Here is a 17678-nt window from a genome sequence, read left to right as displayed (position 1 = left end):
CGATCGTTATTTTGTCAGATCAATAACATCGGAGCGGGATGAAGCTTCTCTGCAGCGGATCGATCTCGTCTCTCCTGCTTCTCTTCCATCTTCCAGGTGAGAAAAGTCTCCGCTTCACTTATGCTACTTTCATGGTAGAAAAAAACAAAAACATATCAATTGATTGTCAGCGTGGTAAATTAAACCAGTGACGGTACTTTGGCGGGAATACAGGACAGTTTATGTCATGATTACAAAATTAGAGCGCGCTTAAAAAAAAAAAAACAAACTAAACTCATGTACATTTTCTCAGATATTTTAAATGAAAAGGTTATGTTTTTTTCATGATGGTATCAGGCTCGAGTGTGTTTGGTTACAGATGTGCTCACAGCTTCCTGACAGATAAAACCCCAGGTTTAAACTGGGGAATGATTGGCAGCTGTCAGTGATGAAGAGCAGGATGCAGACTGAGGATTAAACTCATCGATCTGTGTGTTGCTTTGAAGCGTCTGATCTCTGAAACGTGTGGCGAACATTTCATCTGCATCACTTTCATGAACCAGTTTTGTTGATACCCTTAAATCTCTTTGTCTGAACAAGACATTCAGTTTACCATCAAAGCAGACAATCTGCACAATTTAGAACCTGGAATTAGAGAGTGTTTAAAGCAACTGTGCTTGAAAAATGTTGATCATTTTCTGTCGACCAACAAACGGATGAACCGAATAATCATCTCAGCTCAAAACTCCAAACACAGTAAATCTCGTCTGACAGCCTTTATCAGTCACCTTCATGTGTTGATTCTTTTTGCTGCATTCACTGAACGGTGAAGTGAACGGGGGCGTTCAGGTTCATGTGCTTCTGAGTGATAAGGACAGAAGAACAAAAAAAAAAAAAAAAAAAAAAAAGAAGAGTTTACAGCCATGAGGTGGAGGAACAGATCTGAAGCTGAGGTGGTGGTTTAGAGGCCTGATCCAAACTCAACTCGTCATGCTTTTATTATGGTGGAATATTTAAATTAGGGGCTTTATGGACCCTTTGGAAATCTAAAAAGTCTGCTTTATATTTTTAAGAGTTGACTGGGGCTCTGATGTTTAAGAATTTTGATATTTCAGGGATTTTATTGTCCCAACAGCAAAATTTCATTTAAATATAAAACTAAACAAGTCCTTCCTTTCTTCTCTGTCTAAACATCAAGAGTTGTTTAAGCGTGTAAATGCCAATATAAACTCTATAAACTCTCCTTTTCTAACCTTAACTGAGCAGCTTGGTGCATAGGCTGAACCAAACCTCCACCACACATTGCGAGGATTAAAGCTGTCAATCATGCTGTCCATAAGCTGTCAATCATGCTGTCCATCCAGATAAGAGGAGTGACCACCAGAGGTCAAACAGCAGAGATAATCCAAACACACTTCAGACAGACCCTGACACACTCATCTTCACTGTGAAGATCCTGTCTCCTGTAAACACTCCGACGGTGATCAGAGATGATCAGATGATCATCATTCAGAGTGTTATACATCTATTCAGATTTCTTTTGTGCAAGCATACATTTTTACAGATTCATCCTCTGGGGATCGTGAACATTCACACTAGTTGTTGAGATGTTAGATTGTGAAACATTTCAGTGCCACATTCACAAGTAGAAGGAAGAAGTGTTGGACTGGATGCGAGGAGCTACTAGTTCAGGAAGTGCTTTTCTACATTCTCCATTCCCCGTTCAGATGTTTCCTCTCTGTCTTTCTGCTGCTATGCTATGATTAGGAGCCGGTTCATTGAGGTAAGCAGGAGGTGCTGCCAGTGGAAAACCATTTTATCACTGCAGAAGAAGAGGGCACAACAAGATGACATTAAAAGAGCGCCGGTCAAACCCTAAACAAGTGAAAAAATGTAGAAAACATGATGGAAATATGACATTTGTATGTTTTCTGTATTAATGTGAGGAAGGTTCAGATCGGATCAGTGTGGAGCGATGAGGAAATGCTTTAGTCTGTGGAAACAGCTTCCTCCTCCTCTTCCTCTTCTTCTTCTTTTATTCTTCGTCTCTCAGAGCAGAAACACAGTCATGTGAGTTTAATGTTTCCTGCATCAGAACTTATTCGGAAAAAGTGTTTCCATCTCTCATTAAGTACAGTAGCTCTTTTACAAAAAAGGCAAAAACCACCTCAAACGAGCGTGAAAACCTTTTTGCGAAATTGAGAACTTTTTTTCAAATTCAACCTTTTGTTGATGGAGACCCAGTTAGTGTTGCTGAACATAGAAACTCAGGATGGTTTTCTCCATCATTTTAGCAAACAGCTCTAAATATTATAAACCCCATGAGCCTTGTCCCCTGGTGCCTTAGAGAAGCAGCCGATTTGAGTCGCTGCAGATTATATTTTCAGTTTTCTTCACAACCTAAACGCTTGATCTGCTGTTAGGGGCAAACATGACACAATTTGAAGTTCTGTGATTGGATGTTTCTTGCCACAACACACCTTGTGGCGTCATAGTAATCTTCTCTCCTGAAATTGGCTTACACCTTTGACTTTTTATCAAGGACTCAGAAATGTTCTACCATAGGTGTTCTTCCTTTGTATGATTCATGCTGATCTCTACGTTAAAAGCCCTCCAAATCTAAGTCAGTTAAATTAACTGTGTGTAATTTCTGACACAAGGGGCCTCTAAATGAAATCAATAAAATGAAGTAGTTTGATGACATCATGTAGTAGAGTGGGATCATGGGAGTTGTTGTCTTCATTGTTATTTGACCGCCATTGCTGATGTTTCCTGTCTTCCCTGAGGGAGTAAAGGGGATATGATGTCAATGACAGGCGACCAAGTGAAACGCACAATACCTTGAATAATACTATGGATTTCTCTGGATTTAAACACGCTGGAAACATTTGACATAATGTAAGCAGCCAACTCAACAAAATATATAACATAGGTCTAGTCGATTTTAGACATCTTGTATTGTATTGTAACTTAAAATCTGGAAGCACCTGAAAAACATCCTTTAACATCATAACTGCACTGTACAATATTATCTACAGACAAAAAAGGATGATTTCATGCTAACAAAAACTAGGTTCCTTTTCACACCTGTACCTCATTATGAAATAATTCTGGCAATATAATGTGTCAGTCTCATGTCTGAATAAAGGTAAAGAAAACAGCGGGATCAGAACAGCACTATGAAGTCTCTGTCGACATACAGCATGTGAGCAAACACAAATATAAAGAGAGTCCCAACCTGACATCTTATTGATAGACATGGTAATGAGTACATTTAATGATTTATATTACATTGTCCCAACAATATGACTGTGTCCCCGCAACATGAGTAATGCATGTTCACACACACATGCACACAGTTCAGGCCATATTGACTTAACATGATTCTGGCCATCTGTGCACTTCTAATGTATGGTCTTGCTCATTACCATGATAATGATGGTATGATGGGGATTTTGATGGTGCTGATGAAAGAGATGAAGATGATGATAAATATGTGCTGCAGTGCGTGCGTGCGTGTGTGTGTGTGTGTGTGTGTGCGTGCGTGTGTGTGTGTGTGCCAGCTGGCACGCTCTCAGAGCTGTTAGCACTCACACTTTAACTCCTCAGGGAGTCGATGCTGTCTCACAAACTGCTGACTCATCTGCTCATTGGACCATGAAGACATCTGAACAATGAACAGAGACAATAAGAGGCAAAGCTGCAGGTCGTTTACCTCAGAGATGCAATGAACTCACCTCACACGAAGGCAGCACAAAGTCATTTTAAGTGGATGGTCAATCTGAGCGTATTTCAGTGGATCTGAACTGATGGTGTCTTTACTGTGTTTTGTCAGCCTCAGTGTGCTAGTGTAGCACAGTGTAGCTTAATTTCAGGTAACAGCTTCTCATTTTAGCCTAATTTCTCATTTTTCTGTTTCACCAGTGCAAGTCTCCATGTCAGCAGATCAGACATGGGCCAAACTAAAAAAATCCAAGTACACGTCAAATACATTTTTCCCAAAAATGGTCTTTGTCATTTTAGATTCTTCTTATCATGTTGATGTATGTTCAGCTGCTTTTTTCATTCATCTTTATGTGCATTCATTGGTCTGAACTCAACCAAAGACTGTTTGTGTTGAAGCTCCACTCTCTAACACCACTGTACAATCAGAGTCGACAGTGGTGGAGGAAGTACTCAGATCTCTTGCTTAAGTAAAAATAGCTATACCACAATGCAGATATATTCTACTATTAGTAAAAATCCTGCATTAAAAATTTTTGCTTAAAGGACCAGTGTGTAGGATTTAGTGGCATCTAGTGGTGAGGCTGAAGGTTGCAAGGATCCATGATAGTGACTTAGCCATAGCTGCGAGCCAGGGACTTCAGTATGTGGATTAAGCAGGTTGGCAATGCCATACTCTCCATCATGAGGGCCCTTTTTGCAGGTTCTAGTGGTCACAGAGGACTGAGGATTCAAGGAGTCCATTATGAGGGTTTAGTTGCTCGTGATGAGGTCCTGTAGAGGTCATTGTGGCCATAAAGGACGTTCTAGAGCTCCTTTAGGTGGTTACAGTTTGTGTTTAGGGGATTCAAGTGGTCATTGAGGAGGTTCTGGGATGTAGGGGGCCTTAAAGATGTTCTAAGGGTTCTTTAGCATGTTGAACACCTGTGGGAGATTTTGGAGCAACAGTGCTCTCCACCATCATCATCAAAACACCAAATAAGGGAATATCCTTTGAAAGAATGGTGTTCATCCCTCCAGTTGAGATCCACGTCTCTGACAAGGAACACTGAAGCTGTTCTTAACACCTTACTAAGACACTTTGTGTTGGGTTTTACTTTCATTTGTCACCAGTCCGTATATACAGTGTCAAATTTAATGGAAATCTGGCCTGTAGTTGTCGGATATCTTGCCCAGAGTGAAAGTGTTGGACACAGAGTGGGGTTGCCAACTTTCTCACAACCAAATAAGGGACGAAAGGTGGCATGCCACAGTGATGTGTTAATGATGTTGCATGAATATACAGTGTATATACTGCTAATCTTACAGTCAAAGTAAAGATCATTTCTCAACTGTCAGGCCCCTGGCAATACAGGTTTTAATGTAGATTGTGTTACTTTACAACAGGTACCTTAAACACAGTGCCTTATTTGGAACCATTAGCCTAATACAGCTTTTCATCTACAACCCCTTCCCTGTCTAAACACTTGTGACTGTTCCTAATCATGTTCAATTGGAAAGGCAAAAAAATGTGTATTTACCATTTAGTCTATAGATTTATGTGTACATGTTTAAGTGCAAAAAATAAAATAAAGGGTCAAATAAAACACAATTTGGATCTTTAAAACAAAGAACAAAAAACATAAAAACATTGCAAATGCAACAGAGGAAAAGACGGACATGACTCCTAAAGTCAATTTTTCAATGGATATTTTTTGAGCCGGCCAGATTTGCAGGAGAGCCCCAGACCCTCTGCTACCTGAGCGAAATACAACTTAAAATCATAAACATACTCTTTTTTAAAACTTTATGTTGTCCCTCTGGTTTGTCTGAGCATCCTACATAAAATATGATTTAAAGCATGAATATTTTTGCCTCACATGTGCTTTTGTTATGGTAAAAGTGGTGAAATTTGATATTTTTGTACTATCAAAGCCTGATATATCCTCTTCCTATGTACCATAGAGCTCCATTGTTACAATTAAAATTAAATTCTCACTAGAGCACCAAATGTGTATTAATCCACAGCTGAAAATAGTCCCCAACAAATGCATTATTTCCTCCTGCTTTTCTGATAAAAACAACAGCGAGCAGCTGTTTTAGGAAATTACTGAAAAAGAAAAAAGAAACTATAATTGTGAGCTGCTAAAGATGAAGTCTTGGAGCTGAGAGCCACAGATGGACTCACTTGTTGTTGGTTTTGATCCCTTGGTGAGATTTGTGGACAGTAAAAAATATTAGAATAAGGCCAGAATGATGTTTTAAAGACACGTACGTGCATGATGTAGAAATATGGGTTTGGATAATCAGCCTGAAAAACAGGCAAACAGAGCTGAGGAGAATGTCATCTAGTTTTTCATGTCAGACAGATTCAGAGCTTCACTTCCACACTTCCATTTTTGTACAAAGGATGTTAACACTCAACCCCCACCCAGCCCCCGCGTGTGTGTCTCTCTGCAGTCGTGTTGAGGTTTAGTAATATATTATTTTTTTTGTTATCTGAAGGTCATTGAACTGACTGCGGTCTTGTGTGCTTCCTTTTTTGTTCAAGACATGTTGTTAAACCTCTGCGTGTGTGTGTGTGAGTGATCAGGACAGTTTATTTTTGTCCTTATTGTCTTTTGCAGTTATGAATGTCACTGTCCTTGTTGTTGTTGAGCGCTCAAAGCAGCAAACAGAAGCTTTTCCTGTTGGACCATTGTTGTGTTTCTCACACAATCAAACATGGAGGAACATAATATTTTTATATGATATTCTCAGTCAGTGGTTCCCAACCTACAGGCTGGGGCCCAAGATAAATCTACAGGGTTATAGAATAGAAAACAAATACATATGTTGCACAAAAATATGTTTATTGTTTTCTAACTTTTCTATAATTTGCGCTTTTGTTTTGTCATGCAATGGATGAGTAGAACAGACAGTCAGTTCTGGGGGAGGGGATTTGTATTTGAGCTGCAGCACATCGGTGCTGCTGCAGAAGTGGATGCAGAGCGGAAATGTGATAACATGTCATGATGCAGTTGCCAATGTTCTGCTTTACTTCTGCACTGCAGCTGTGTTTAACGCTAATATTTGTACTCGGCGCTACGTATCCGCCTGCTGCACCTGCTGCACATGTTCATACTGTTAACAATGTTCATACTGTATATCAGTGTATCTCTATCTACCTCTTACTTTGCACCAGATGCTTAACTACATTTTGTTGTCTCAGTAGTTTCCCACACTGGCCTGAATATAAAAATCCTGATAATAAGTGTGATACTTTTGTAGGAGCCAGTGCTCCATTCAAAAATTATTTTGGGATTACGTCATTGTTCAAACCTTGAATATAATACTGTCCACATTTATCAAAATCAATTTCCTGACAAAAAACATAAAATTCCAGCCAATATATGATAAATAAAATCACGTATCAAGAACTCATTTTTACATCCTTTTTCTCTTGTATATTTATCTTACAGTAATTCTCTTAAATAAGTCAGTAAAACATTGCATGACATTTCCCTGCGTAAATCCTATAGCTAAAAACTCCGCAGAAGGCACTGCGAAGCACACAGATGCACACGTGTTGCAGGTTGTGGTGAAGACGCAACAGCCAACAAAATATTTCAGTGTGACCGGCCAGGATTTTTCTTTGGCGGGTAAACTTCATTCCACGGCTGTCGACTGACTGCAGCCGATAGCGAAGTCTTTGTCGTTATTAGATTTTATAAACAATTTACACAGCTGAAGTGTCGGCTGTTTGAGGGTTTCACTATTTACTTATATGGTTACAGGACTAAAGATGCAGCTTTATCTGCTCTGACTTACAGCACGTTTATCTGATATGGACTTTGGAGCACATGAAATGTAATTCTGCAGATGTCATATTATCATTCTTTATCCAAAGGTTTTTTGTCCGTCTCCTTCCAGCGTTCCTCTGACCCGATCAGACTTTTTATGGATGCTGAACCTCACCAGAAGCTTTTGTCATCATTTGCCAAATCCAAACACTCCTCAACACTTAATGTGTGTTTGTGTTTTGACTGTCAGGGTTTTATTGGGGGTTTAAGTTAAATTAGTGACGGTGGTTTCTTTGTTTAGTGAAGACTGATGTAACTTTGTTTCTGTACTTTGTCTTGTTCTAACGCTACTCAATAGGTTCATAAACCAATTCCTCTACTTTAAAGGTGTGACAAGTCACAGTTCATCACCTTGTCTTTTGTCTGCATTGCACTCTGGTCTTTTTAGCTTTACTGTGGCTGTATTTATTCAGATTCATTCAGTGACAGCTCTGGTGTAGGCACAATGCTGGGATATATATGGAAGCTTTTTGCCAATTTTGAGGGACATCTGTCTTTTAAGTCTGGGCATGCTTAAAATGGACAAGTCTGTATAAAGTGTCATCCCTAACACTTAAGGCTGAAGTGTTTATTCCTCTTCTGATTGGCCACATTTGAAGGCTGGGTGAAAAATGAGACAGGGTGAATTGTATAAATGGTGATAATTGTGCACAATTTCAAGAAAGACTCTCATGAGCTCAGAATCTGCCAACTTTCTGACACACCTGACTTCATCTTAAGTGATTCAGGCTGGGAACATTTGTTACCTTTGTCATCTCTCTCTCTCTGTCTCTGGATGTTGCACTTATCATTGACTCTGAACATAATCAGCATTTTTAGAATCATATATAGGAAACAATGCACTGATCCTTTACACCTCGTCTTGTCTACATCTAGAAAATGTAGATCACGTTTTTTATAGTGGTGGACTTGTTACCTGACTTTATTATAGGTTGGGTTTCTCTTGACATGGAGGAGAAATTTTGCAGACCCACATCATCATCATCAGGATTTAAAGGATTTGTCAGTCTGCTGCTGCTCTGCAGACTCTGATTAGTGTGTTAAACCTGAGTTGATGACCAGGTTAATTGATCTGGGAAATGTGGTTTCCGTGTGTGTGTTGTGGTAGCTGTGTGTTCAGAGTGTTCAGAGTCTATGGGAGGGACTGACTGCAAGATGTACTGTTGGAAATATGAGACATTTCAGGGTAAAGAGTCAACACAGATTGGAAAGCAGCAGAAAAAAAGGTTTAACACACATTTCCAACCTCATAACATTAAAAATAATATGCACGAATCAGGACTCAGGTTAACATTTGACATGTGAATAGTTACATCAAAGTTTGTCGAATAGTGGAGGATAAAATTTGCTTAATAAAGCTAATGTTGCCAAACAAACTTTGAAACAGGAACATGATTTCTCAACTTTATCATACACAGATGTCAAATAATGAATGAAATTGCTAGTACGATTTTCCACATCCAGCCACAATTAACTTGGCTAATATATTAATTTTATTATTGTTATTATTATTTGTCAATATAAAAGCTAGCCCTGGAAAGCTAGCCCTAGTAGCTGATATGTAGAACAGATCAACCAGCACTAATGATTTAGCCATTGTAAGACTCTCACCAGCAGTGGAGGCAGAAATGTCAAGGTTGCTCTGATGGTGGCGCTAGAGGAAAAGTCATAGGGTCATTACCAACTAATTCTTCTGAGGAGCAGAAATGGCATCACAACATTTAATAGAAATCTGACCGGTAGTTGTCAACACATCTGCTTACATCAGAACGACATTCGTCCTCATGTCCTGCTGCTTGCTTTAAAAAATAAGTGTTAATATAAACAACCACCTGGTTTAATAAAGATGTCTCTCTCTCTCTCTTTCTATTCCCCAGTCTACTTGGCTGCTCACGGCCGCTTCGCTCAGAAGCTGATGACTGACTTGTTCTCCAACTACACCAGCGCTCTGCGGCCGGTGGAGGACACCGACCACATCATCAACGTCACATTGCAGATCACCCTCTCCCAAATCATCGACATGGTATCATATCCCGACTGTCCAGGTGTCCATATGTGTGTATTAATGTGCTGATATGTATATGTCCTCTCACCAGGATGAGCGGAACCAGATCCTGACCACTTACCTGTGGGTAAGGCAGGTATGGATGGACGCCTACCTCACCTGGAAGAAGGAGGACTATGACGGCCTCGACACCATCCGCATACCCAGCAACTACGTATGGAGACCTGATATCGTCCTGTATAACAGGTAGGTGCGGCCTCCTGCTCCTGACTGCAAAACCCAGGCAGGGAGTCTTACTCCTCTTCTCTTTCCCCAACTCCACTTTCTCCACCACAGTGCAGACGATGAGTTCTCCAGCTCAATGGAGACCAACGTGGTTATTCGTAACGATGGTCAGGTCATGTGGGACCAGCCGGCCATCACTAAAAGCTCCTGCTCCGTGGACGTGGCCTTCTTCCCCTTTGACGTGCAGGAGTGTCATCTAACTTTTGGTTCCTGGACTCACAACGGCAACCAGATGGACTTGTTCAATGCCTTGGACAGCGCTGACCTGTCTGACTTCGTCCCCAATGTGGAGTGGGAGGTGAGCAGTGGACCTTGTTCACGAACTCAGAATAGGACCTCATTCTAGAGTCTAATTCTTTGACGAAATCCCTTTTCCAACCAGGTTCTGGGCATGCCAGCCAAGAAGAATGTCATCCTGTATGGCTGTTGTTCGGATCCGTACCCGGACATCACGTTCACCCTCCACCTAAAGAGACGCGCCTCCTTCTACATCTTCAACCTCCTCATCCCCTGCATGATGATCTCCTTTCTGGCTCCTCTGGGATTCTACCTGCCGGCCGACTCGGGCGAAAAAGTCTCTCTGGGTGTCACAGTGCTGCTGGCCCTCACCGTGTTTCAGCTGCTGGTGGCTGAGAGCATGCCGCCCTCCGAGAGCGTCCCACTGATAGGTGAGAAGACTGAGGACTCCTTGATTGTCAAGTCTTGTTACAGTTGAAAATTACTTTCAGTGACTTTCTACGTCAAGTAGGTGGTGGTTCTAATACATGTAAGAGACAGTGGTAAGTAGTTCTGCTCCAAGCTCTTTTAAATCGGATCTATCTGTGAGTGCATATGTGAATATGTAAGAAGGATTGGATTTTGGCTGAAATACAGAGAAGCAGACAGATCAATAATCAATGAATGAAATCTGCATTCTGTCTTTTATGATACAGTTGAAATAAATCAAAGCAAATCAAAAAACTAGGTTCGGCGTATGTCAGATTACAATCATGTAAACAGCCGTCAGAAAGGCGACGCAAGTAGCCAGGGCGGAGTTAGTTGTCTGGGGTCCTCTCCCGGTCCATGACGGTGTTACACTACCTCTGGTTGATGCAACGTGACATCCAGGTCGCTTGTTGGTAATCATTGTGACCAGTCCAGTCGAAAACCTGCTTATTGTGACGGTCAGATTCGCACGCAAGATATCTGTTTATGCTTGTTTTGTTGCAGTCTGTTTGTAATCATGACCAAGTCATGGAACACAGAATACTGAACAAGAACGTGGAAAAGTGTGATTTAAGCCTTGAAGGGACACGAGGTGAATGCTTTCACACAAAAGGGTAGATACAAAAGTTAAAAGATGAATAAAAATAATGCAGGGTGCAGATAACTGGTGAAATTAAATAGTTAACTGATTATGATCATGGTTTTTGAAATATCCTGCTCATGGGTTCTGTATGTAAACATCATGTTATGGTTTCAGAAACCTGGATATGCCACCAGGAGTACTCTGATAGTCACCAGGATGAGACACTGCCAGGATACTGTACACAGAGACATGAATAATCAGGTTTATCATGTTCCATGTAAACTTCTTGTCTGAAATGACACCAGAAACAGGATAAATACACTCAGTAAGTAACACATTTTGACTGGAGGGAGACTTTAAAACCTTTTAAGATCCATAATGAATACGGACTTCACCTTATTTAACGCAGGTATGAATACCACATTGAGCCATCATCAATATCTTCAGTTAAAAAATTTACAACATAAAACGTCTGACATCCAATCACTAAATTAGTCATCCATCATAATAAATCCATGCTGCTTCGAAAAATTCTGCTTCACTCTGAGACGTGTTGTTGGTTAAGAGATAAGAAGTGAAAGTTATCCCCTGTAATAATCCACTGCATCTTCTTTCTTCCCCCCTTTAGTGTGAGGGCCTCGTATCAGAAGAGACCATCAGCGGAAGAACAATGAATTTGAATTTAAATGAATGTTCAATATGCAGAGAAACAGTTGACTGCTATAAAGAGGAAAGTTGCTAGACAAGCAGATCTACAGTCATTAAAGACTTTGGTGAAGAGTTTTAGTAAACACCCTGTTTATGTTTGCTGGCTAACAGCATTGTAATGAACAAGAGGCCAGCGGGTCGATAAGGCCTGTCAGCGGTTATTTAAAATCACAGCTGAGGAATCAATAATCTCTCAGCCATCAGAGCAGCACCTCAATCTGCAAGTCTCAATGTCGCCAGCTGAAGTTTGACCATTAAATCTTCAAATTTCAGCTGAGAGCTTTCTGTTACAAAGCTCTGAGCCCTTTTCTGATTTCACCAGGAAAAATAAAAATTTCCAGAATTGACAACATGTTCACCGGCATTGACGTGATTGGCTGGCCACAGGCGTGGCAGACACAGGTTGCCTGGAGCAATGTGCATTGATTTGATTGGACTCAAAATATGAGTGCATACTGCCCAATGAATGGAGCCTGTCTGGATGTAGACCTGTAAGCCATCCTGCTCTTGATGGTGTTGCATTCAAATTTGTCCCTTTGGCCTTGCTGAGCTGCGTTGTCAGGAAATATGCGAAAAGATGCAGAGCAACAGAATAAATGTTCTACCACTTCATGCATTCTCCACCAAATCTCCACCCATCAACTGATGACAGAGAAGCAAAGCTGGCGTTTGTCTTTGAGACTTTTAAGATTTAACTGTATGTGGACTTTGAATCATGGCTTTCTTTTTTTCAACAGGAAAGTACTACATTGCCACCATGACGATGGTCACTGCATCGACAGCCCTCACCATATTCATCATGAACATCCACCACTGCGGTTCTGAGGCTCGCCCCGTCCCACAGTGGGCCGAACATTTCATCCTTAACTACCTCGCTCGCATCTGTTTCGTCTACGAGGTCGGTGAGAACTGCCTCAGCGGGGCCTCATCCAAGAAACAACCTTTTTCGCAGCAGGAGTCTGAAGCCCGATCGGCCAATGGTGGCAACACCAAAGGGACAAACTGGGATGTGAATGGGCAGGCGTGGGGAGGGAGGGTGGAGGAGGATGGGGCCGAGGAGTCTCTGAAGCTGGGGCGGGATTCGACCATCCAGACGGACTGGAAGGAGGATCTGTTTGTGACCATCGATCACTCAGAGGGGGAGGGAGCTGCTGGACGACAGGAAGCGGAGCAGGAGGAGTCAAACAGTGCCTGTGGAGGAGGAGAAGAGCGTGTGGAGGAAAAGAAAGGCGTAGGAGGTGAAGGGGGAGGCGGCGCTGGGGAGAACAGGAGGGAGATCTTGGTGAGAACCCAGTGTGTGTGCCAGCACCAGGGACTGCGAAGGGATGTTGAGTACATTGCCAACTCATACCAGGACCAGCGAGCCGCACAGCTGCGCATTGGGGAGTGGAGGAAGGTCGCCAAGGTCATGGATCGCTTCTTCATGTGGCTCTTCTTCATCATGGTCTTCCTGATGAGCATCCTCATCCTGGGAAAAGCCATCTGACGGAGATCAGGCTTCGAAGAATCACGTAGGAGGGTGATGGAAGCGAGTCGGTGCACCAAGTCTGAAGTCAAACTTAATTTGAAGTGAAAAATGGCGGTTTTGTTCCAACAGTAATTGATTTTCAGATGAGCTCAGTTCACCTTTTGTGTGCAGCACACCACACTCTGTGGTTTGAATGATGATTTCCACCAGAAGGTTTTAAAGACGTTATGTTTGCCACACTTTTTTTTAGAAGAATGTATTTTGAGTGTTAAATTTTTAAAGGAGTTTGAAAATGCATGCAGGATTTTTTTTAATTATCAGTCACATTGAAATTGATGATATCTGCGTCTGCAACTTAGCTTAATTGTCGTTTTTCTATTATCAATTTATCTTTTATTACAGCATATAAACTGTAAAATAACTCCCATATTCCCATCTCAAGTCTTCAAACTGGAGAAGCCTGAATCACCTGAAGTTTGTAGATCAGATCTGACAAATTACATCAATATCCCAGTAATCATCTTTTGTATCGATCAACTTATTGTTACCTCCACAAGCCATGAATGAAATGGAATGTGTCAGTTGGGAATTCTACTTGTCATTCACAACTTTTAGTCAAATATAATAGAGGTTGTGTGTAAGAAACTGGGGGTCGAAGGATGGAAGAAAGAACAGAAGTACCTGATTCTGGATGCCAACAAAGCCGAACCAAAGCTGTTCTGTTTTGCCAACGAGAGCCGACGTTCTGCTCAAATCAACACCCAAAGCCTGTGGTCGTATTTGGGCAGCAGTCAGCTCACAGATGGTCCTCTGAGCACAGCTGAATGTGTCCACACAACTAGCTCGACTCCTCTGGACACCTGGGGAATGCTCTATTAAAAAAAGGCCTTTCCTCCGATGGACTGATAACACAATCGTAATTTGAAAAGTTCTGTGGTGCAGCAGAGCAGATCATCCCTGAGGTCGCTGTCACAGTTTCATGATGATGCCGAGAAAATCCTGCACAGCTTCTCTCTCACATTATCAGTTTTCAGCCACAGATGAGTTTACTTTAGTGTGACTCACTGCATGATGGAGCCGTGCACCATATCTGCATATAAAACAACTGTAACTGTTATCATGCTGAATGAGTGATAATCATGGTGATAATGTCATTAAATCATGAAGATAATTCAGAGTTATTCACTGCAAGAAATGAACTTTCTCTGTACAATTGTGGGAGGATTGGTTGAAATGACATCGTCTCGGTTCAGGCAGCTTATCTGCTTTCACAACACTTAAAAATGTGGGATATGTTGTCTGTTTAAAAAGGGGTAACAACAAAAATCTTAAAAACAGTATTTATTTTTACAATGTAAAATGTTGTGATCGGCACATATCCAGATCACAATCATTCCAGGATTGAGATTAAGCAAGTGAAGTGAAAACAAAAGATCAATTAAATGAAACTTTATACGCCTGAATCCAAAATAAAGTCACTCACTTTCTCATCTTTGCAGTGTTTGTAGTCTGATGTAAAATAAAAAAAGCCAAATTTATCACTGTAACTACTTGTTATATATCCTGTGTGTGTGGTGTTCAGCATTTATCAAAAAACATATTTACACATGACACACTGTTTACGCCATGAAATACATTAAAGATTTCTTATGAAAACAACTTTGTGCACTGACGTTTGTGGACACTTTTTTCTGATGCATGAGTGTCATTTGATATTTTATTAATGCAATCTAACCTACCTACTCAACTCTTGACATTATTATTATCATTACTATTATTGGACAGAAGGGGGCTTTTGAGGGAACAGATGTGAATGAGGTGAAAAACCATGAAACAGTTCCTTCTCTGTTGTTTCTCTATGATTTTCCACATGTTGCATAGTTGTGCAAATATAGACAACTTCATTATGTCCAGAGATTTACATTGGAGTTTGACAACAAAACATTAGTAGCTAATAATATGTATCACAGGACAACAACAGTGCAATAGCCCAGAATTAGCAGCAGATGGCGCTAAAGATCTGTAAAATGAAACCTGAACATCAGTGTCTCTGCACACAGCCTCTGCATTCACAATCATCACAAACACACTTCCATTTCACAGGCATCATTCAGTCCTTTTAATGAGTACCATGTGTTATTTTGTATGTGCTCTGTCTATTTGATGCATAAAGCACATGAACAAACATTCCTGTTCATGTTTAGTGTATAATTGTTGGTGTCACCAAATGTCAATGCTTGTGCTGAACCCTCTGAAAGTTATGGGGGGAATTTATTCTTGGAACCGCGTCAGTTTCACATTCGCTCTGATCCATAGAGGAAGGCGGAGGAATTGCCTTTGTGCTGTTTTCAGTTGAGCAGATGAATGAATGAACTAGCAAATTATCACATTGTGTTTTGTTTGTGTTTTACACAGCGTCCCAACTTTTTTGTGATCAGGGATGTATCATTGCAGCTAGATAGATAATTAGTGGAGCAGGTAAAAACACACACTGTGTCAACCGGCTGATTGACTGTCGTTGTGATTATTGCTTAAGCCATGAGATGACAGAGCATCACTGTTGCTCTGGCTGGGCTTTGTTTTTTTTTAGCCTGGCTATGTTGCATTTATTTACAGTGGGGTTAACACTAACTACATGTTGGGTTATTCACATGGTTATGTTGGATGAGCTTTGTGCTGAAGCTATTTCTGAACTCCTGTAGCGTATTGGTAAAAGCAGTCACAGTACAGACACCACAGCCACATAAACGTAGGACTGGATTTCTTGTACTAGTATGGAGCTACGGCCAAGAAGAAGGAAAGAAGGAAAGAAACAGGACGAATGAGTCGGGGGGGTTTCTTTCTTGTTTTTGTGGCAACAAAAGAAAAATATGTTAAAATTTCAACAGTAAGATTGTTTATGTGAAAATAACTAAACTACCAAAAACTAAACTAAAACTAAACTAAAAACTGATCAGCTGAATTGAAAGTGGTGTGTTCACTATACCTGATGTGGTTTATCTGGCCTTGCTGGTGCACACCGTTCATCTACGCCCCCTCAATCAAGATTTGGTCCCATTTGGTTGACAAACATCATCATTCTTTATTTGTATGTGTCAGAATACCTGAACAATAAACAAGATTATATTTCTGATTGTTCTAGAAACCAGCCCTAACATATAATGTCTTCCTGTGCACTCTTGAATATTTAGTTTTTAATTGTAAAACTTTGTTGTGAACAGCAAACAAAAACAACTATAAACTGTTGCATGTTGGGAGCTCGGGGACTACACTGCCCCCTGATGGTCCACCAGTTTCATCACTGTGTGTTCCTGTTGCCACAGCAGCCAGTAATGAGTGTTAATGTTTCAGAAGCCGACCCGCCCAGGGTGTCCCCTGCCTTCGCCCGAGAGACGGCTGGGATAGGCTCCAGCCCCCCCCGTGACCCTGCAAAGGATTCAGCGGTGTATAGATAATGGATGGATGGATGTTTCAGAAGCAAAGGTGATCATTAATGAGGTCCACTGTGGGCTGCTTCCTAACAAAACACTTATCAACAGTTTCTGATGGTAATCGGCCCTCTGGGAGCAAAGAGAGAAGGCCACTAATAGATGTTTGTCAGAGATCAGAGGATAACACTGACTACAGGAGGCAGTAATGAAAGCTCCTGGGATCTGCAGGGACTCACATCACTGTCAATGCATGATGAACCTTTGGATGCTGATTTTCCAGCTACTATGCTTATATCACACTGTAGCAGAAAGGTCAGTGAGCACACACAAACTTTTGATTTTAATGACTCCATGACTTTTCCACTAGAAAACACATGGCCTTTTTGTTCAGGTTTCTTCTAACTTTGTGTCAGTTTGGGTAAAACCATCTCCTGTTTCAACATGACAATACGCCCATGCACGACTATGTGGTCTTTAAGAAATGGTTTTCCCAGTGCGGTGTGGGAGCACTGGACTGTCCTGCACAAAGCCACAACCTCAACCCTGTCCAACACCTTTTGAATGAACTGGACTGCTGACTGTCAGCCAGGCTGCAAAATCTGGTGGACAGCCTTTCTGTCACACACATGTCTGCAGATCCAGAGACAGTTGATGGATGGAGTGAGAAGGCAAAGCGAGAGAGGCCCGGTCTGCAGGCTGGAGTGTCTTCAGAGAGAGAGCTCCCTGTCCGTCGCCCCCTGAACGCCTCACTGCAGCTTTTAATTCTATTAAACTGCTGGTCAATGAGACACCTGGGAGCTAAGAGGCCTCCAGGACACTCATTACAGTACAGTAATAACACAGGTATACAGGAACCAACCCAACCCTAACCACTACTTGCCCGACCCTGTTCCTGTTCTCTTGAGTCCAAAATGTGTCATTCATGCACATACACGAGGAGAAGTCTGGAGGAAATAAGGGAAACAAGTGA

General features: G+C 41.3%; 1 protein-coding gene across 1 annotated transcript; it reads left to right on the top strand.

Annotated features, from left to right (window-relative positions):
- Nucleotides 1–38: 38 nt before the first annotated feature.
- Nucleotides 39–13295, top strand: LOC121616779 (neuronal acetylcholine receptor subunit alpha-9). Its single transcript, XM_041951580.1, has 6 exons — nt 39–96; nt 9401–9546; nt 9620–9774; nt 9865–10111; nt 10196–10481; nt 12547–13295. Exons 1-6 carry the CDS (start codon nt 39–41, stop codon nt 13293–13295), a joined length of 1641 nt encoding a protein of 546 aa, XP_041807514.1.
- Nucleotides 13296–17678: the final 4383 nt, after the last annotated feature.

The sequence above is a fragment of the Chelmon rostratus genome, chromosome 14 (genome assembly GCF_017976325.1).
Source record: "Chelmon rostratus isolate fCheRos1 chromosome 14, fCheRos1.pri, whole genome shotgun sequence".
NCBI classification, from domain to species: Eukaryota; Metazoa; Chordata; class Actinopteri; order Chaetodontiformes; family Chaetodontidae; genus Chelmon; species Chelmon rostratus.
The sequence above is the reverse complement of the archived record's forward strand: the minus strand, read 5'-3'. Positions and strand labels throughout refer to the sequence as shown.